The 22925-nt window shown below is 42.6% G+C and overlaps 1 protein-coding gene across 2 annotated transcripts in view; it reads left to right on the forward strand.

Annotated features, from left to right (window-relative positions):
* FRAS1 (Fraser extracellular matrix complex subunit 1) overlaps window positions 1-22925 on the forward strand; it is a 596246-nt gene that overhangs the window by 428875 nt on the left and 144446 nt on the right. For both annotated transcript variants that reach the window (XM_056568808.1, XM_056568807.1), the window contains exons 29-31: window positions 9318-9638; window positions 15678-15831; window positions 18485-18666. In XM_056568808.1, the coding sequence (XP_056424783.1) occupies window positions 9318-9638; window positions 15678-15831; window positions 18485-18666 (657 nt within the window). The remainder of the gene's footprint in view (window positions 1-9317; window positions 9639-15677; window positions 15832-18484; window positions 18667-22925) is intronic.

Consider the following 22925-nt stretch of genomic DNA (forward strand, 5'->3'; position numbering starts at 1 on the left):
CGGGCGAACTACAATGCTCAGAAGAGAGCATTTTTAAGATTTTGAAGAGAACATTTGTCTGGAATCGAAGGCCAAGTGTGTTTACAATGCCCCCATAGTGCCAGAACAATGGACCCAACACATGTTACCCCATTTTGGAAACTACACCTCTCACAGAATGTAATAAGGGGTGCAGTGAGCATGTACCCCCCACAGGTGTCTGACAGATTTTTGGAACAATGGTCTGTGAAAATGAAAAATGTAATTTTTCATTTGCACAGCCCACTGTTCCAAAGATCTGTCAAACGCCAGTGAGGTGTAAATACTCACTGCACCCCTTATTAAATTCTGTGGGGGGTGTAGTTTCCAAAATGGGGTCACATGTGGGGGGGTCCACTGTTCTGGCACCACGGGGGGCTTTGTAAATACACAAGGCCCCCGACTTCTATTCCAACCAAATTCTCTCTCCATAATGTCAATGGCGCTCCTTCTCTTCTGAGCATTGTAGTGCGCCAGCAGAGCACTTGATGTCCACACATGGGGTATTTCCATACTCAGAAGAAATGGGGTTACAAATTTTGGGGCGCATTTTCTCCTTCTACCCCTTGTAGAAATGTAAAATTTGGGGGGGGGGGGGGGAAACAGCATTTTAGTGAAAAAAGATAAATTAATTTACACGTCCAACTTTAACGAAAAGTCTTCAAACACCTGTGGGGTGATAAGGCTCACTGGACCCCTTGTTACGTTCCCTGAGTGGTCTAGTTTCCAAAATGGTATGCCATGTGGGGTTTTTCTTGCTGTTCTGGCGCCATAGGGGCTTCCTAAATGTGACATGCCCCCCAAAAACCATTTCAGAAAAACTCACTCTACAAAATCCCATTGTCGCTTCTTCCCTTCTGAGCCCTCTAGTGCACCCACAGAAGACTTCACATACACATGAGATATTTCCTTCTACTCGAGAGAAATTGGGTTACAAATTTTAGTTAGATTTTTCTCCTTTTACCCCTTGTAAAAATGTAAAAACTGGGTCTACAAGAACTTGCGAGTGTAAAAAATGAAGATTTTGAATTTTCTCCTTTACTTTGCTGCTATTCCTGTGAAACACCTAAAGGGTTAACACACTTACTGAATGTCATTTTAAATACTTTCAGGGGTTCAGTTTTTATAATGGGGTCATTTGTGGGGTATTTCTAATAAGAAGGCCCCTCAAATCTACTTTAAAACTTAACTGGTACCGGAAAATTTCTGATTTTTAAAATTTTGTGAAAAATTGGAAAATTGCTGCTATACTTTGAAGTCCTCTGATGTCTTCTAAAAGTAAAAACATGTCAACTTATGATGCCAACATAAAGTAGACATATTGTATATGTGAATCAATATATAATGTATTTGAGATGTCATTTTCCTTATAAGTAGAGCGTTTCAAAGTAAAAAAAATGCAAAATTTTCACATTTTTCATCAAATGTTGGAATTTTTCACCAAGAAATGATGTATCAACGAAAGTATCGACAAAATTTTACCACTAACATAATGTAGAATATGTCACGAATAAACAGTCTCGGAATCAGAATGAAAAGTAAAAGCATCCCAGAGTTATTAATGCTTAACCCTTTCAGGACCAAGCCCATTTTGGCCTTAAGGACCAGAGCGTTTTTTGCACATCTGACCACTGTCACTTTAAACATTAATAACTCTGGAATGCTTTTAGTTATCATTCTGATTCCGAGATTGTTTTTTCGTGACATATTCTACTTTAACATGGTGGTAAATTTTTGTGGTAACTTGCATCCTTTCCTTGTGAAAAATCCTAAAATTTGATGAAAAATTTGAAAATTTAGCATTTTTCTAACTTTGAAGCTCTCTGCTTGTAAGGAAAATGTATATTACAAATAAAAAAAATTTTTATTCACATATACAATATGTCTACTTTATGTCTGCATCATAAAAGTGACGAGTTTTTACTTTTGGAAGACATCAGAGGGCTTCAAAGTTCAGCAGCAATTTTCCAATTTTTCACAAAATTTTCAAACTCACTATTTTTCAGGGACCAGTTCAGGTTTGAAGTGGATTTGAAGGGTCTTCTTATTAGAAATACCCCACAAAAGACCCCATTATAAAAACTGCACCCCCCAAAGTATTCAAAATGACATTCAGTCATCATTTTAACCCTTTAGGTGTTTCACAGGAATAGAAGCAAAGTGAAGGAGAAAATTCACAATCTTCATTTTTTACACTCGCATATTCTTGTAGACCCAATTTTTAAATTTTTACAAGGGGTAAAAGGAGAAAATGTATACTTATATTTGTAGCCCAATTTCTCTCGTGTAAGCACATACCTCATATGTCTATGTAAAGTGTTCGGCGGGCGCAGTAGAGGGCTCAGAAGGGAAAGAGCGATAAGGGGATTTTGGAGAGTACGTTTTTCTGAAATGGTTTTTGGGGGCATGTTGCATTTAGGAAGCCCTTATGGTGCCAGAACAGCAAAAAACCCTCACATGGCATACCATTTTGGAAACTAGACCCCTTGAGGTACGTAACAAGGAATAAAGTGAGCCTTAATACCCCACAGGTGTTTCACGACTTTTGCATATGTAAAAAAAAATTTTTTTTTTTCACTAAAATGTGTTTTTCCCCCCAAATTTCACATTTTTCCAAGGGTTAATAGCAGGAAATACCCCCCAATATTTGTAACCCCTTCTCTTCTGAGTATGGAGGTACCCCATAAGTTGACCTGAAGTGCACTATGGGTGAACTACAATGCTCAGAAGAGAAGGAGTCATATTTGGCTTTTTGAGAGCAAATTTTGCTCGGGGGGCATGTCGCATTTAGGAAGCCCCTATGGTGCCAGAACAGCAAAAAATACCCACATGGCATACCATTTTGGAAACTAGACCCCTTGAGGAATGTAATAAGGAATAAAGTGAGCCTTATTACCCCACAGGTGTTTCATGACTTTTGCATATGTAAAAAAAAAAAAAAAAAATTTCCACTAAAATGTGTGTTTCCCCCCTAATTTCACCTTTTTGCAAGGGTTAATAGCAGAAAATACTCCCCAAAATTTGTAACCCCATCTCTTCTGAGTATGGAGGTACCCCATAAGTTGACCTGAAGTGCACTATGGGCGAACTACAATGCTCAGAAGAGAAGGAGTCATATTTGGCTTTTTGAGAGCAAATTTTGCTCGGGGAGCATGTCGCATTTAGGAAGCCCCTAAGGTGCCAGAACAGCAAAAAAAAAAACACACATGGCATACCATTTTGGAAACTAGACCCCTTGAGGAACGTAACAAGGGGTACAGTGAGCATTTGCCCCCCACTGGTGTCTGACAGATCTTTGGAACAGTGGGTTGCAAAACCACAACTCCCAGCATGCATGGTCTGTTAGTGCATGCTGGGGGTTATAGTTTTGCAACAGCTGGAGGCACACAGGTTAGGAAACACTGAGTTAGAAACAGACAATGTTTCCCAACCAGTGTGTCTCCATTTGTTGCAAAACTACAACTCCCAGCATGCCCAGACAGCTGAAGGGCATGCTGGGAGTTGTAGTACGGCAACATCTGAAGGGCCAGATGTTGCTGAACTAAAACTCCCAGCATGCCTGGACAGTCAGTGCATACTGGGAGTTGTAGTTTTGCAACAGCTGGAAGAGCACAGATTGGAGACCATTATACAATGGTCTCCAAACTGGGGCCCTCCAGATGTTGCAAAACTACAACTCCCAGCATGCATGGTCTTTTAGTGCATGCTGGGAGTTATAGTTTTGCAACAGCTGGAGGCACACAGGTTAGGAAACACTGAGTTAGAAACAATGTTTCCCAACCAGTGTGTCTCCAGCTGTTGCAAAACTACAACTCCCAGCATGCCCAGACAGCTGAAGGGCATGCTGGGAGTTGTAGTTCGGCAACATCTGAAGGGCCAGATGTTGCTTAACTAAAACTCCCAGCATGCCTGGACAGTCAGTGCATGCTGGGAGTTGTAGTTTTGCAACAGCTGGAAGAGCACAGATTGGAGACCATTATACAATGGTCTCCAAACTGAGGCCCTCCAGATGTTGCAAAACTACAACTCCCAGCATGCCCAGACAGCCAAAGGCTGTCTAGGCATGCTGGGAGTTGTAGTTTTCAGACTCCTAGAAGCAGCAGTGAAGATCTTCACTGCTGCCTCTGAGGACCACATACTTACCCGTCGCTGCTCGTCCACGTGGCCGGTCCCGCGCTGCTCCTCGGTTCCGCCGCTGGATCAGGTAAGTCCGCCGGTCCCCACGTGTTCCCCCCGAATGCCGCAGGTCCCCGCGAGCCCCTGCAGTCTTCGTCCCCCGTTCTGCCCGACTTCCAGGGGCGGGCAGTGCGGGGGATCTGAACTTTCACCCCAGATCACTGTGATTGGTCCACAGGGACCAATCACAGTGATCGCTGACCAGGACCATCAATGGATGGTCCTGGGGGTGAAGCAGAAGTTGTCCCCTGCTGGAAACAGCGGGACTTCTGCCAGTTAACCCGTGCGATGCTGCGCATCGCCGGGTTAACTGCATGTCATTTATAAACGCCGGGATGCGCGAACGCACTGCACAACCCGGCGTTTATATATGACATTCTGCGGGAAGGGGTTAAATTGACAGTGGTCATATTTGCAAAAAAAGGCCTGTGTCCTTAAGGTGAAAATGAGCTGCGTCCTTAAGGGGTTAAGTTATTTTGAGGGAACACAAAATTACACACTGTTATACAGTCTGTACACTCACTATCTTACATTGTAGCAGAGTGTCATTTCTTCAGTGTTGTCACATGAAAAGATATAATTAAAATATGAACAAAAATGTAAGGGTTGTACTCACCTTTGTGAGATTCTGTTTGTCTATGGTTGGCCTCACATCACTAGATGTAGCTTTCGTTCCTTTGATCAATTTGTGGATATTAGATTCAGACACAAGCAGAGTTAAGTTCTTTAAGGTGCAAAAGTTGCTTCTATATCCTATATCATACATGCTCCAAGACACTCTCTTGAAATGTTTACGGCTGGTATTTTCAACTACAAAAAAAATTGTCTTATTTTCATGTAAAAATATATTTTTTAGGTTTCTTTTGTCTGATTTACAGCGAGTCCTAGCAAGTAACTGCTTTATCAGCATCAATAAACAGGTTATCTAAACTTGACCACTTTTTTGTGGGCATTGGTATGGCACCAATAGATGCCCTGTATGATGTTATATTTTGGCTACAGTGTAATGTTGATATTTGGGCACTATATTGTATTATTGCGTGCATATTATTTAGTACTTAAAGGACAAATCCTTAGCCCCTCCCATCTGATGAATATTCACACTGTCCTCCCTCTGTTCTGCAGTGATTGGCTGAGCAGCACTGCCAATATGCCGGCTGATTCAGATCATAGCAGCCCCAGCAAACAGGCTGATTCTCTCCCCTCTCCTTGCTAATGTTTTTACACTGAGAATGGAGGAGAGGGGGGGAGGGGAGGGAGCTGCCAGCGTAGAGCTGTCACACTGAGAATGGAGGGGAGGGAGAGTAGAGTTGTCACACTGAGCACTGGGGAGAGAGGAGTGCAGGGCAGAGAAGGGGGGGAGGTGATTGTGCCACTGTAAAGCTGTTTCACTGAGAGGAGGAGGGGGAGGAAGTGATTTTACAGTGTAAAACTGCAACTTTAGCTCCATGGTCCCTCTCTCTGAGCACTGAGATTAGTTTGTTTCCTCGTGGCCACCCTGCTGTAAAGGGCTATGATTGGAGCTCAGTGTTATGTGGGAGTGAGCTAGCAGAGCTGTGGGAATGACTATTATAAGTTAGGGGTGGTAACAAGCTCTCTGCTCAGGCAGCTGAGAGCAGGAAATGTGAGCAGTGCATGCAGGGAAATGTAGTCTTTGAGATCACAGGGATAGCCACCATAACCAGGAAGTAACTGGAATTTATGAGCTGAATAGCAGGTAAATGGGGGCCGGGAAAAAAAAATCACAAACATGTCATAGAGGTGGTAGGTGAATATACTATGGAATGGCTAGTTTTTTCTTTGCTGCATGGGATATCTTCTTTAAAGGGAATACTTGTATGGCTGCTGCAAATTAGACCTCGCCCGTCTACCTTCCTCCTCTGTCTATGTGCAAAAGGAGAGGGGGAGGGGGTTTTGTAGTTTTTTTTTTTTTTCAATTCCACTGTCATCATTTTGTTAGTGTCTGAAGAGTGGTAAAGAACAGACTAGATGTCTTTTGATAGGGTCGCTGCTCCGCAGAGACTTCAAGAAAATGGTGCTGGCTACCCCTTTAATTTCACCTAGCATTTGCAGTAAGCAGCCCATGCTTTTCTATGAGACACTCTCAGTCTTAACTTTCTTATGCCCTGTGCCTGCCATAAAGCAACTGTGTAGGTGTTGTGAAGTTACACACCACAAAGAGGCTACAGTAATGGCAGCCCCCAGTACACATTTTATTAATAAATAACATTAAAACTACATTGTCCTACAAACTAAATACATCAATAAAATGCTTTATCTGGCTAGAATAAATGTATTTATTAACAAATTAAATGGTGACACATTCCCTTTAACTGGCTGCTGTCTAAAGACGAGCCGGCTCGTCCTAAGATTGCAAACAGTGTATATCGCGGGCTGCTGACTCGAGCCTGTGCCATACCGGGCTGATGATTCCTGTAGCTGAGGGCTGCCGTTAATTGCCGACCGGCTATTAACCCTTTAGATCACCGCTATCAAAGCAGACAGTGGCGTCTAAAGGGACCTTTAAACAGTCCCTGGTTGTCCATTGAGGTGGATCCCCCCCTGCATCGCGATCGGGGGGGGGGGGGGGGGATGAGGGCGATCCACTGTGGAGGTAGTCGGAGGGCTTACCTCTCATCCTGGGCTGGTCATGGCTCAGTGATAAATCAAGCACAGAGCACACAGATCAATGTACAGTGACCTATGATGGCCCCGACATATGATAAATTCAACATGCGATGGCCTCTCAGAGGCCATCGCATGTTGAAGGCAGCATCAACATACGATGCTTTTGTATGTCGGGGCCATCGCATAAACGGCTATCCGGCAGCGCTGACTGCTTCAGCTACCGCCGGATAGCCGTTTACGGTGCCCCGTGTGCTCCGGTGATGGTCTCTTACCTGTCCTCGGGGCTCCGGAGCGTCATCTTCGGGATCCCCTCCATCGCCGGCGCTCTCCATCGTCGTCATCATGTTGCCACGCATGCCGTCCTTTCCTCCAATAGGAGCGGCGTGCGTAGTGATGTGATGATGGCGACGTGAGAGCGACGATCCCAGGCAGCAGAGATGTTCCGGAGCGGCGGGGACACCACGGGGACTTGGCGACAGCGATGGAGGGCGACATCCAGGGCAGCGGTGATGAGCGGTGACGGTCCGGAGCGGCGGGGACAGGCGAGTACAACTTCCTATTCTTTACATTGCACAGATCCCTCAACATACGATGGTTTCAACAAACGATGGTTCATTTGGAACTGATTACCATCGTATGTTGAGGGACCACTGTATTTCTATGGATCTGTATGAGGAATCTAATGATTCCTCCTAATCTAATGATTCCTCCTAAAAGTCCCCTATGGGGACTACTAAAGAGTAAAAAAAAATTGTTAAAAAACAAACACCCATTAACCCCTTCCATATTAAAAGTTTAAAGGGGAACTCTGTGTGGAATTTTTTTTTCAAATCAACTGGTGCCGAAGAGTTAAACAGATTTGTAAATTACTTCTATTAAAAAATCTTAATCCTTCCAGTACTTATCAGATGCTGTATACTACAGATATACTACAGAGAAATTTGTGAAGTTTTTTCCAGTCTGACCACAGTGCTCTCTGCTGACACCTCTGTCCGTGCCAGGTTTTCTATGGAGATATGCTTCTAATCTAGGCAGTTCCTGTCACGGACAGAGCTGTCAACAGAGAGTACTGTGGTCAGACTGGAAAGAACTGAACAATTTACTCTGTAGTATATCTGGAGAATACAGCAGCTGATAAGTACTGGAATGTTCCAGTTTTTGAATTTACAAATTTGTTTAACTTTCTGGCACCAGATGATTTCAAAACATTTGTTTTCCACCGGAGTTCCCCTTTAAATCACCCCCCTTTTCCAAAATTCCATATAAAAAATATGTAAACATAATAAAAATAAACATATGTGGTATCGCCACATGCGCAAATGCCCGAACTATAAAAATATAACCATTAAACTGCACGGTCAATGGTGCATACATAAAAAAAATACCAAAGTCCAAAATTGTATAATTTTGGTCACTTTGTGTACCCTAAAATTTTTTCATAAAAAGCGATCAAAAAGTCCCATGAAAACAAAAATGGTACTGATAAAAACTTCAGACCACGGCGCAAAAAATTAGCCCTCACACATCTCCGTATACGGAAAAATAAAAAAGTAATAGGGGTCAGCAAAGGACGTTTTTAAACATGCTAATTTTCATGCAAAAAGTTATAATTTTTTATCAGAAGTAAAACAAAATCAAATCTATATAAGTTGGGTATCATTTTAATCGTATGGACCTACAGAGTAAAGGTAAGATGTCATTTTTACTGAAAAGTGCTCTGCGTAGAATTGAAAGCCCTCAAAATTTACAAAATGGTGTTGTTTTGCAGTAGATTTTGTGGTGCTCATGCCCCCTCCCATAGACTTGCAGTGAAGGGGGCGTGGCCATGACGTCACGAGTGAAGCGTGACCCTGACATCACGAGCCTCCACATCGCCAGTCATCCAGCATGGAGCGAAGTCCGCTCCATGCATCGGATGTCTGGGGTGCCACAGCCGAGATCGCGGGGTCCCACCGCTGGGGACACCCGCGATCAGACATCTTATCAGATGTCTAGGGGCGGAGTACATTTTTAAAGGGTTAATATGGTTATTTTCATTTGTTTTGCAAATATGCTGGATGTAAATAAGCAGTACAATGCTTGTAGCAGCAGTAGTAGTAAAGATTTTTTCTAGGGAACAACATTAAATAGAAATTTATTTTAAGGTTTGAGTGTGAGAAATAATATTTCTGTAACTAGCAACAAACATAGTTATTGAAAATAGTTAGTAATTAAGCCACAAAGAAATATTAGAAAGTTGCTGGGAAATAAATAGGACACTTGTAAAGTGCATAATAGAAAATCAGTTAGTCCAGGAAAACATTTTCTTTGTCGAGAAGGATTTTTCTTCTGTTTTCTTATTTTATAGTATTTTTTGGAGAGATATATATAATAGTATTAAATTCAGAATAATTTGTTTGGTGATGTCTACATTTACTTAAGTATTTTCTGTTTGTTTGTTTAGTTAATTGATATCTTCTGTAAGGTATCTGATTTTTCTCTCCCTGTCACATCAGGCACCATATGTCCTAAGGAATGAAGAATTAGTTGTTGGCAAAGGTGAAGTTGGACCTATCACTGCTTCAGTCCTTGGTCTAAGGGATGATGATAATCCCCAGGATCTTACAGTAGTTGTTCTAACAGCTCCAAAATATGGACAGCTGGTGATTCCCCCAGGAAACACACCCATCCACAAATTCAGACTTGATGACATTACTAATGGAGCGCTTCATTATATCCATGATGGATCTGAAAGCCAATCAGATGTAATTGTTTTCCAGGCAAACGATGGATACTATTTCCAAAACATTCTGTTTCATGTCAAAATTGCAGAGAAGGTATTTTTTCAAAAATTGTATATTTTTATTACTGTTCCACATAGTGGTCTTTATAGATAAAGACAGTAAAATGTCTTAAAGGTACTCTGTCATCTGCATCACTTGCACTAATCTATTGGTAAAGGGTTGCAGTGCAGGTGATGTTAAATACAATAGTTTTTACCATTTACAGATGTGTGCCTCTGGACCGTAAATATTCCAGGTTTTCTTAGTATGCTAATGAAGGAGCTTTGTGCACTATTCCTTGGGTGCACTGTGATATCTGGCTTGAATATTCATAGTAAATGACTCCTCCGGTGCAAAATGTAGCTCCAGTCTTTCTGTAAACCTGTCTCCTCCTCCTGTTTCTCTTGTGAGCAGAGATTTTACTTCTTGTCCCCTTTGAGCTCCATTCTTCAATGGAGAAGGCTAAGCACAGGGGAGGAGATGTTTACTATGAAGATTCAAGCTGGATGTCGCTGTGCACTCGGGGCTTGGGCATACCCTGCATGCACCAAGCTCTTTCATTGGCATATTTAGACAACCGGGAATATCTGCAGAACAGAGCCACGCATTGGTAAACTGTAAGTACCATTGTCATCAGCGTCAAGTACACTTCAAGCCTATACTAGTGGGTTAGTGCGGGTGATGTTGATGACAGATTACCTTTAAGGATTCCTGTTGGATTACAGACCTGTAGATGAATCTCTACCCTTTTCATTGTTTCTAGCTGTTATAAGTGGTTTGGATTGGAAAGTGACATTTTTCTAGAAGTGTTTTTGCACAGTACTTATCAGATTCGTAGATGCGCAGTACTCCCTCTCCGTCTGCACAGTGGTGTTGGCCAAGGCATCTCAGGCACTATTTTTAAGCGTACTTTAGTTATGGCTCCCCCCCCATTCCTTGCTGATTATGGATATTGTTCCTGTGTATTCCTGATTATTGCATTGTCATCTGTATTCTTTGCATTGTATGTGTTGTTCCGCTTCTGACACCTTGCTGCCCCCTTACTTTACCCCTGTCTTATCTTTGGCATGTCACATCCTGACTGGTTTCCTGTTGATGACCCTTGGATGTGTTCCTGACTATACTACTGTTCCAATGATATTTCTACCACCAATCAGTGACCATTCTGGAGATCACAAACTGAAAATCCAACTGGGAAAATCCAAACCTCCTCGCAGGGGTTAAAAACTAGGAACACGTACCACACTAGTGTTTTCAGTGCTATGAACAGGGACCACTACAGTATTGTCAGTGACAAACTGATTGTGGCTTAGAATGTCGACCTCTTTTTTAATGTAAATCAATATCGTAATCTACTATTTATAGTTTGTATGCCTAACCTGCCTGCAAATTATCATTGTAACACTTCAGTGCTGCTGCTAACTTGAAAATAGTTTCACTAACAATTCCTTAACCCCTTAACGACCACGGACGTAAATGTACGTACTAGTTTGGCGGTACTTCGCGCACCTGTGTATGACTGCGAGCATCGGAGCGGTGCTCTCGTCATACATGATAGGTTCCGGGGACCCGCCAACATTCGCGATCGCGTGGATGTCTGCCATTAACCCCTCAGATGCCGTGATCAGTACAGATCACGGCATCTGCGGCAATGCGCATGATGAAATAGATGATTGGATCGCCCGTAGCACTGCCGCAGCGATCCAATCATCTGTAATTGCGGATGGAGGTCCCCTTACCTACCTCTGTCCATCTCCCGGCGTCTCCTCCTCTGGTCGGAGATCGAGCAGACCAAAGCAGGAGATAGCCGATAATACTGATCAGTGCTATGTCCTATGCATAGCACTGAACAGTATTAGCAATCAAACTATTGCTATAGATATAAAAAGGGACATAAAAAGTGTAAAAAAAATTAAATAATAAAATCCCCTCCCCAATAAAAAGAAAAATTGTCAGTTTTTCCCATTTTACCCCCAAAAAGCGTAAAATAATTTTTTTTATAAACATGTTTGGTATCGCTGCATGGGTAAATGTCTGAACTATCAAAATATAATGTTAATGATCCCGTACGGTGAACAGCGTAAACGTAAAAAATTTGAGTCCAAAAGTCCAAAAATGCTGCTTTTTTGTCACATTTTATTCCCCCAAAAATTTATAAAAAATTATATAAAAGTTTTATATATGCAAATGTGGAATCGATAAAAAGTGCAGATGACGGCGCAAAAAATATACTGCCCTATATACGGAAAAATGAAAAAGTTATAGGTGGTCAAAATATGGCGATTTTAGATTACTGATTTTGTACAAAAAGTTTTAGATTTTTTTAAGCGGTACAAAAATATAAAAGTATCTAGCCATGGGTATCATGTTAATCATATTGACCCACAGAGTAAAGAACACATATCATTTTTACCGTAAATTGTACTGTATGAAAACGAAACCCTCCAAAATGTGCAAAATTGTGGTTTTCATATAAATTTCCTCCCTAAAAAAAATATTTTTTGGGGTTTGCAGTACATTTTATGGTAAAATGAGAGGTTTCATTACAAAGTACAGGGTGGGCCATTTATATGGATACACCTTAATAAAATTTGAATGGTTGGTGATATTAACTTCCTGTTTGTGGCACATTAGTATATGTGAGGGGGGAAACTTTTCAAGATGGGTGGTGACCATGGCGGCCATTTTGAAGTCGGCCATTTTGAATCCAACTTTTGTTTTTTCAATAGGAAGAGAGTCATGTAACACATCAAACTTATTGGGAATTCCACGTGAAAAACAATGATGTGCTTGGTTTTAACGTAACTTTATTCTTTCATGAGTTATTTACAAGTTTCTGACAACTTAGAAAATGTGTTCAATGTGCTTCCCTATTGTGTTGGATTGTCAATGCAACCCTCTTCTCCCACTCTTCACACACTGATAGCAACACCGCAGGAGAAATGCTAGCACAGGCTTCCAGTATCCATAGTTTCAGGTGCTGCAGAATGGGTAAAACAAAAATTGGAACAGGACCCTCAGTTTACGCTGAAGATTTTGTTCAGTGATGAGGAAAACTTTTATGTGAATGGTGAAGTTAACAAACAAAACCACCGCTATTGGTCTGACACTAACCCACATTGGATAGATCCCTCCAAGACTGTTGGAACACAAAAATTGATGATATGATGTGGTATATGGGGTACAAAGATAGTGGGGCCATTCTTCATCAATGGAAACCTCAAGGCCACTGGATATGCGAAATTGTTACATGATGTGTTTCCCACTTTATGCACTGAAGCTGGCAGGTTCCCTGAGTTTTTCCAGCAAGATGGTGCACCACCACATTATGGGTGTCAGGTCCGAGCATTCCTAGATGAACAGTTTCCTGGAAAGTTAATATCACCAACCATTCCCATTTTATTAAGGTGTATCCATATAAATTGCCCACCCTGTACAATTGGTTACGCAAAATACAAGCCCTTATATGGGTCTGTAGATGGTAATATAAAAGAGTTATGGATTTTAGAAGGCGAGGAGGAAAAAACGAAAATGCAAAAATAAAATTGGCCTGGTTCTTAAGGTGAAAATGGGCTTGGTCCTTGCAGGATACGGTGCCCATATTCTGTTAATGGAGGGAGCAGATATGTTATGATAATGTGCTGGCATTACAACAGTCTCTCTGTCGCTTCAGTTCACAGAATATAGGCATAGTAGACTGCCCTGCTTTATTACCTGAAGCCCTCGCGTGTAAAGGGAAAATTTGAGATATTACATATTTATTAAAGTATTGTGGCAGTACTGTATGGACATTGCCATGTAATCAATAATAAGTATTTCTAGTTAAAGTGTTACTTTCATATCACAGAAATGAAATAACTCTTATATATGTTACTCACTAGGTCATGCAAATTCTTTACATTTTTTTCATGTGTCTAGCTTCTGTATTTGGCTCACGTATTTCTCTGCTGTTCTCTCATTCTGAAATCCACTGCTCATGAAGGGGTCCCATGCAAGCAGTGAGTTGCCCTCTCTCACTGTGCATTTTCTTCCTCCCTGAGTCTGCTGTGCTAGGTCTCTTCATCCAATCCCAGCAGCCTGCTCTGTGACTTCCTCTTTTATGTTTTTAGACAGGAGTCTAAGAGACAGGACGGTGAGCATGGAGGAGTGCTAGTGCCACCCTCACTTAACTGTGCTTTGTCCCAGCCTGTGCTTCATCTTGGACAAAGATAAAGCTGCAGTTGGACAGGATTATGTTTTGGATGACATGGGGACCCCTAGTGGTCTTTTTTTTATAAGCCATGATTTCTATGAAAAGAAGATAAATTGTTTTTGTATGAAGTACACTGCTCAAAAAGGGGACACTAAGATAACACATCCTAGATCTGAATTAATTAACTAATCGTATGAAATACTTTCCTCTTTACATAGTTGAATGTGTTGACATCAAAATCACACAAAAATTATCAATGGAAATCAAATTTATCTACCCATGGAGGTCTGGATATGGAGTCACATTCAAAATCGAAGTGGAAAACCACACTACAGGCTGATCCAACTTTGATGTAATGTCCTTAAAACAAGTCAAAATGAGGCTCAGTAGTGTGTGGGGCCTTCACGTACCAGTATTACCTCCCTACAATGCCTGGGCATGCTCCTGATGAGGTGGAGGATGGTCTCCTGAGGATGTCCTCCCAGACCTGGACTAAAGCATCCACCAACTCCTGGACAGTCTGTGGTGTAATGTGGCGTTGGTGGATGGAGCGAGACATGATGTCCCAGATGAGCTCAATCGGATACAGGTCTGCGGAACGGGCGGGCCAGTCCATAGCATCAATGCCTTCCTCTTGCAGGAACTGCTGACACACTCCTGCCACATGAGGTCTAGCATTGTCTTGCATTAGGAGGAACCCAGGGCCAACCGCACCAGCATATGGTCTCACAAGGGATCTGAGGATCTCATCTCGGTACCTAATGGCAGTTAGGCTATCTCTGGCAAGCACATGAAGGGCTGTGCATTCCCCCAAAGAAATGCCACCCCACACCATTACTGACCCCCTGCCAAACCAGTCATGCTGGAGGATGTTGCATGCAGCAGTGCATTCTCCGTCTCCAGACTCTCTCACATCTGTCATGTGCTCTATGGGAACCTGCTTACATCTGTGAAGAGCACAGGGTGCCAGTGTCGAAATTACCAATCTTGGTGTTCTCTGGCATTAGCCAAACATCCTGCATGGTGTTGAGCTGTAAGCACAACCCCCACCTGTGGACGTCGGGCCCTCATACCACCCTCATGGAGTCTGTTTCTGACCGTTTGAGTGGACACATGCACATTTGTGGCCTGCTGGAGGTCATTTTGCAGGGCTCTGGCAGTGCTCCTCCTGTTCCTCCTTGCACAAAGGTGGAGGTAGCGGTCCTGCTGCTGGGTTGTTGCCCTCCTACGGCCTCCTCCACGTCTCCTGATGTACTGGCCTGTCTCCTGGTAGCGCCTCCATGCTCTGGACACTACGCTGACAGACACAGCAAACCTTCTTGCCACAGCTCGCATTGAAGTGCCATCCTGGATGAACTGCACTACCTGAGCCACTTGTGTGGATTGTAGACTCCGTCTCATGACACCACTAGAGTGAAAGCACCACCAGCAAATGTGATTGACTTGAAGTTACATTGTGTTGTTTGTGTTCCCTTTAAATTTTGTGAATGTTTTGCCAAGATGTACAACATAAAATGTTTTTTATTCTGATTGTTATTCATGTAATGACTAGAATATATCAAAACCTTCTGGTCTAAGTTGGTCAGTTCTCTGGGAGCCCTGCCCTGCCTCTGTCACTTTCCCAGCACAGCAGGATTGCCCCTGTACAAGGAAATAATGTGTCCCTTCATTCTATCTAAAAGCTATGCAAATGCAAAATATATAAGTTATTCTAATATAATTTATTCATTAGAACTGTACTTACTATACATTAGCAGGGATTATGTCATTACCATTTTAATGATTTACAAGTTTTTTTTGGATGTACATACACTGAATCAGCACATTCATTGGTTGACATTGGACGTGATATACTGATTCTTAATCTTCTGCATGTCACCTCTTTCTTCCCTTGACTATAGATAAATGGTGGAATACAGCTTGTACTAAACTCAGCTGTTTGGGTTCCAGAAGGAGGAATGCTTCAGATATCAAATAGACTTTTGCAAGCTAGGGCCTTTGGTGCGGCTGACTCTGATATCCTGTACACCATTACAAGTGAACATCCACAATTTGGTAATTACTCAATATTACTTTTTCTCTGTTTCTTCTTTTGTGTATGTATCATTCCCTGGAATTATTTTTTGTGATTTACAGCTTTTTATACCATTATGCACTTCTATTCCTATGTACAAAATAAATGTATCTAATATAGATGCTTCCAATAGAGAAAAAAATATCTTGCACCAGCTACAATTTCAATGGGTGGTCGTGGAGGTGCATAATAGGTGACGTGTTGAAAATTCAACCAGTGTGTTGGTGCTTGGCACGTAAAATAAGCACTAGACCCATGCAAGAAGAAGACTTACTTGATTTCAGCAAAGGTAGACACCAAACTGGGAGAGGGGAGAAGAAACAGCAGGTGCCTCCGTGGCGATGGCTGTTTAGGGCCTGTGTATTTCATCATGACATAGGTGGTGCACATAAACAATCATAGCAACTGAAGATTAAACAAGTGAATATAAATACAATGGGGAAATTTATGATTACCCGCACCAGTTCAGAGTGGCAAAATTGCAGTTTTTTTATTCTTTATTTAAGTTTTCAAATATTGGAAAACAAACAAACAAACAATAAACTATTCTATCCAGAGAGGGGATGACCATTAGGTCAAGTATACCAAGCCAAAAAAGGTTACATTATTATGCAAATTATATTGGTCCTGCACACGACCTAATACAGAGAAACCTTCTAGCAATCAAGACTAAACCAAACCACTAGCTGACCAGAACCAATGTGAGAAGGTACCTATTATTAAAATATAACTTTTAATATATCCCTCTAAAAATTAACAATAATAGTGATAGTAAATTGCAGGGTTAATTAACCCTACAATCCTAATATTGAAAGCAAGATAGTAACAATGCTGTTAAAGGAGATCTGCAGCCCAAGACACTTATCCCCTATCTGCAGGTTTAGGGGATAGGGAAAAAGTGTCTGATCGCAGGGGGTCCGAACGCTGGGACCCCCCGTGATCTCCTGTACAGGGCGCCAGCTCTGTCCCCTCCATGTATCTCTATAGGAGAGGACGTTGTTGACAAGCGCATTAGCCACGCAGAGCCACGGCAATGCCGGGTCCCTGTACGGGAGATCCCAAGGGGGTCCCAGTGGTCGGACCCCCGCAATCAGACACTTATCCCCTATCCTGCAGATAGGGGATAAGTGTCTAAAACTGCAGTACTTCAATACTGTGATTGCACCTCACGGGTAAATACAGACCAATCATAAATGCTCCAAGATTCAGACCATATATTAATCCTTCCAACGCGTTTCTATCGCTAGTGTTTACGACGTTATCAGGGGAATTATTTTTAAATGTAACATAAGTCATCATAGTATTAATGCAGATGACCCTGCTCTGGAACCTCCTACCTCCTCCCTGTCTACCCCTATTGAACTATTGGAGGTCTAATCTAGAGTTAATTGCTACGGTCTCACCTAACTGCCTAACCCCTCCAATGCCCCCGAAGCAGGACATGTTGCGACGGCAAGGGACTAAATAAATAGCTTATAAAAAGCATGAGAAATTGAGTTGCTCATTTAAACCCCTAGGGGCACAGGAGTCCAGCCTATGAATCCACCAGCTCTTTTTCTGTAGAAAGATCCTGTATAAATCGCCCCCTCTTGGGAAAGGATGGACTCTCTCAAACCCTCTGAATTTAATACTGTTTAAATTACCCCAATGGTGGTTCTGGTCAGCTAGTGGTTTGGTTTAAGCTATCAATTGTGCCAGGTCAACATGAAACATATACAACTGCATGCACCAAATGGAAAGCCTGGTCTGCCTGCAGAAAGTAGCACCTAGGCAAATCATTCCATGTAACAAACAGCATACAGAAGGAGAGCAAGAAAGGAAGAAGAAAAAGTAAGGTATTTGTTAGAATAACGTAGAGCAGGCATATGCAACCTTCGGCACTGCAGATGTATTGGATGCTGGCAAAGGAGATGTAGTCAAAACATGTGCAGTGCCGAAGGATGCCTATGCCTGACGTAGAGTGTTCCCATTGCAAATGGCCCAATGTAGGTTCGCAAATCTCTGTCTATCAAAGAACCAAAAACTATTTCACACGGTAGCTCCAGCATTCTTCCTGGCTTCCAGTAGAGGCTTAAGCAGATTCTGCCTTGCAAGAGTGCACCTAGTAACATCCAGCAGGACAGTGATGCTATTACCATTGAAATCCATGGGGTCATCTTCCCTAGGCCACAGGTCCTCTAAATGACAGAAATTATTTTAGTTTCTTCCTTTGATTTGTTTATAATGCTATGAGTTAGCATTTGGTTACCATGACAATGGTTGAACATACCTATTTATGTGAACTCCCTTTGGCACAAAACTGCTGTCACTAGGGACATACCTGCTCTCTCCCCCTGCTTGCCTTGTAACATTGCTACAATAAAAGTAGTAAGGCTCAGAATATTGGTGAGTGCTTTAATTTGTCTTGTTGCAATTTATCTAATATATCCTAAATCATGTGTTATTAAATATTTGCTTATTACCTGCAAACTAGTTAAGTCTGTCTTTTTTGGGTGCATTATTACTTGTGACTAGGAGAGGGGATGTCTCAATCTATTGTTCCATTTAATGTACACTCTTCATGTATGGATAATTTACATATAAATTAGTTTTGGACAGAAAGATTCTTAAAACAATTTATAATCTCTCTTTCAGGTGATATTGTTCTTATAGGTCCCATGTCAGCTGATGGTCCCGCAAATAGCTGGCAGCGATTGGCAGATGGGCGGTTTGCCACCCCAGCCACCTCTTTTACACAACAGGACATCAATGAGGGCCTTGTATGGTATAGACATTCTGGCTCCCATTCACAAGGAAGAGACGCATTCAGCTTCCAGGTACACTGTTCTTAACGTTTTGTTCATTATTACTGTTTTCTTGTTATTTAAAGAAGTTGTCCAGCGCAAAAAAAAAGTATCCCCTACCTGTAGGACCCCCCCGCTATCTCCCTACAGGGCCCCATCTCGGCCCCAGCAATGCTCTGTTAATGCGCGTTTCGTACCTGGCACGTCAGCTGGTTGAAACACGCTTCCTCCATTCATATCTATGGAAGAGGAGGAGACACAGGAACGCTGTGTCTCCGCCTCTCCCATAGAGGTGAATGGAGGGGGCGTGTTTCGATCAGCTGACGTCGTGGGTGTGAAACGTTACATACAGGAGCAGAGGCGGGGCCACGTACGGAGGATCAAGGGGGTCCCAGCGGTCGGACCCCCATGATAGGGGATACATTTTTTGGGAGCTGGGCATATTCTTTAATTTATATACTGTAGTCGTTCGCATTGCACATTCATTACATAATGTTTTAGATAAGACATAAATTAAAGGGAACCTGTCAGATCCCAGCATTCTGGCACTTCACCCATACCTTTTCTCTAGTGCCTCCTAAGTAGGCATGGCGGTGGACCCGCAGATGCATGTAGTTGCGCTGTTCCCATTCTCCGCCCAGCCTCTCAGGCTTGATTGTCTTCCTGAATGCCAGGTAATTTATGCCAAGCCTATCACTTAAGGTGTCAATTAAGCCTAAGTGACTGTGAGGAGGGCTGGGGCAGTGCGACTACATGCTGCTGAGGCGCTCCCCCTGTGACTGCTTAGGAGGTGTCAGGACAGCCAAATAAAGCAGATTTATGCCATCAGGGGAAAATTATGCGCCATCAGGGGAAAATTATGGGCACAGTGTCAAAAATATACAGGAGATGTAGTAAGGGACCTGATAAGTTCCCTTTAAAGAGTACCTGTACTCTGTTTTTAAAACCTATATTTTTTTGTTTGTTAGATAAACCCTTAATTGCAGTGACAAGGTTATTTTAGTGTTTTTACTGCTCTCATTCAGCACCCTGCCATAGTGCAAAGCTATTTCACATTCTCTAGACTTCGGGGGACTGGACCAGAGCCGGACTATTTGCAAACAGTATTCACACAGGCACTTTCTTTCCCTTAAAGGGGTATTCCGGGCAAAAACTTCTTATCCCCTATCGACCCCCTCGCGATCTCCCTGCAGCAGTCTGCATTCTATACGTAGCTGCCTCTGAAGTTTCGGAAACCTCTGGGCAGTTACGCCCCCTCCCAAGAAATGAATGGAGGGAGCGTGGCGTGACGTCACGTCCCCGTCTCGGAAGCGCAGAGGTCTCTGAAACTTCAGACGCAGCTACGCATAGAATGCAGGCTGCTGCAGGGAGATCGCGGGGGTCTCAGCGGCAGGCCCCCCGCGATCAGACATCTTATCCCCTATGCTTTCGATAGGGGTAAGATGTTTTTGCCCGGACTACCCCTTTAATTATTTAAGCCAGTCACAATGTCATGACATAGTAGAGGGTCACAGATTGCAGGTTCTCTTTCCAGCACATAGCAGAAGCTAAGCCTGGCCATCACTTCCTGTGTTTCCTCTTAGTGTCTCTGTTGAGCTATTAGGCAGTCAACAGTAGATTGAAGAGAAGTGAGACCTCTAGTGGCCAACATTTTAGAGCTGTATTGGGGTAAGAAGTCATTTTTGATCAATTTTAATGATTTGCATGCATGTAAATAATCACATAGGCTATCACATGGAGGGAAGTGGTTTTTGAAACAATTTAATTAATTAATGCTTTAAAGGGGTACTCTGGTGGAAGACAATTTATTTTAAATCAACTGGTGAAGAAAGTTATACAGATTTGTAAATAAATTCTGTTAAAAAATCTTAATCCTTCCAGTACTTATCAGCTGCTGTATACTACAGAGAAAGTTAATTTCTTTTAAAATTTCTTTTCTATCTCTTCTTGGTGCTCTCTACTGACACCTCTGTCCTTGCCAGGAACTGTCCAGAGCAGGAGCAAATACTCATCGCAAACCTATCCTGCTCTGGACAGTTCCTGACATGGACAGAGGTGTCAGAAGAGCGCACTGTTTACAGAAAGTAAATAACTTGCTCTGTAATATACAGCAGCTTATTAGTACTGAAAGGATTAAGATATTTTTTAATAAAAGTAATTTACAAATCTGTTTAACTTTCTGGCACCAGTTGATTTAAAATAAACTGTTTTCCACCGGAGTACCCCTTTAAAGGACATCTGCAGCAAAAGACAACTTATCCCTATCCACAGGATAAGGGATAAGTGTCTGATCGCGGGGGGTCTGACCGCTGGGACCCCCCGCGATCTCCAACAGGGGGCCCCCCGCAATGCCGCTCTATGTGAGCGAGTAGTGCGCGTAGCGAGGTCGACGTATGCCCCCTCCCTATACAGTTCTATGGGAGAGGCGTATAGGCACGAATGCTGCCTCCCCACCCTCTCCCATAGAAATTCATGGAGGAGGCGTGTCGGCTGCGGCCGGCACTCCTCCTGCATGGTAGAGCCGCGGGGCCCGTGCAGGAGATCGCGAGGGGTCCCAGCTCAGACACTTATCCCCTATCCTGTTGATAAGGGATCAGTTCTCTTTTGCTGCAGATGTCCTTTAATGCTTTAAATAGAGCTAGGCATTTGAGGGAATATCAGTTTTCATAAATTCCCATGATAAAGCGTATTCACTGCTTTGTTAACTGTGATGCTCTATTTTAATGGGGTTATCTATGCTTAAAAAACACAGAGCTAATTCCTTCCAAAAACCAGGTTGGAGTTAATTTTATGAATATTGTAACAAAAGTGGTTGCATGCTTTCCAGGGCTTTGCAAAGTGAAATTGCCCGATCTTATATCTGCTGCATCACACATCCAACAGGCTCGACAGTTCATACTACCGTCGGTATAACCTCAGTCTTCCATAGACTACTTGTCCCTCCTCATATTATCTGCCTTCAGTTCTGTGTCCACCTTCTACCCTTGCCCATGTAGTGGTTCTTCCCAAACCTGGGAAAGACAAGTAATCCTGTGGTCGTGTTACCGTCCCATATCTCTATTAAATGTTGGTCTTAAGATCTATTCCAAATTGTTGGTTAATCGGGTAAACACTGCCCTTCCCTTGTACACCGGGACCAGGTGAGGTTTGTGCCTGGGAGGGAAGCCAGGGATCATACTATTTAGGCTATGTTCACACGACGGAATGTCTGCACGGAGAATCTCTGTGCGGACATTCCAGAGGGTGTGGGCAGTAAGACTGCATGGGAATGCGCCGTCTTATAGACTGCTATTAATTTCCGTGCGATCTCGTTCATTCTTTGTGCGGACACGGAAAATGGAATTTCCTGGCACGGAAATTACGCCAAGTGCACAGTGCACCAGAATCCTGTTAAATTTAATGGGACTCTGCTGCAATGGAATTTCCATGCGGACATGCCAAGCGGAATTCTGCACGGAAATTCCGGCGTGTGAACCTAGCCTTAGACTTTGACTTTGGACATCATGCACCATGCCCTTCCTAGAAAATTTGCTGATGATCCTTTCCACAGATGCCGAATCTCCTGGTACTCCCTTGCACAGACTCTACAGCATATTGGTCTAGTATACCAAATTAATGCACATATGTAGGGGGATGTGGGGTTACCCCTGAACCAAAGTGTATACTATACCCCAGCTATATGAATTGTACTATGTATAACAGTTAAACCCCCCTATACAGAAAAAAGTGAGATGTGAACTCCTGATACTAATAAATACCAAAGATGAGAAAAATGGAGCTACTACAAAAACACAATTAAAAACACATGTTTATTTCAATAAGTCAAAAAACATCACATTATGTTTAAAAAGGAGGAATACATACATCACATGAAAAAAAACAACTAAACCGGAACCTGCACTGTCATAAAGCATGCAAAAATAAATAAATAAAAAATGGCACACACAATGAGAAGGTGTTATGTATTAATAGTAATACCTCAAAAAAACTTATATTTGGTATGAGGGGAGGGCAAGTACCCTACTACATGTATTGTACTTGCATATAGCCTATGGCCGTACTGGGGACTGTTATGAATGGCCTGAAATACTGGCTCTAAAGTGACTAGGTAATAGAACAATACATGTATAAGCAAACCTTACAAAAATTATGCCATACTGACCAAGGAAAAGTGCAAGTTCAGAAATTGAATGACTGCTGCAGAGTCCGGGAAAGCGTCACCCCAACGCGCGTTTCAGCATGTTCAGCCTTTGTCCGGGAGAGCACTGTAGCTCTGTTCGGCTCCCTGGAGG

The sequence above is a fragment of the Hyla sarda genome, chromosome 1, assembly GCF_029499605.1.
Source record: "Hyla sarda isolate aHylSar1 chromosome 1, aHylSar1.hap1, whole genome shotgun sequence".
Classification (NCBI taxonomy): domain Eukaryota; kingdom Metazoa; phylum Chordata; class Amphibia; order Anura; family Hylidae; genus Hyla; species Hyla sarda.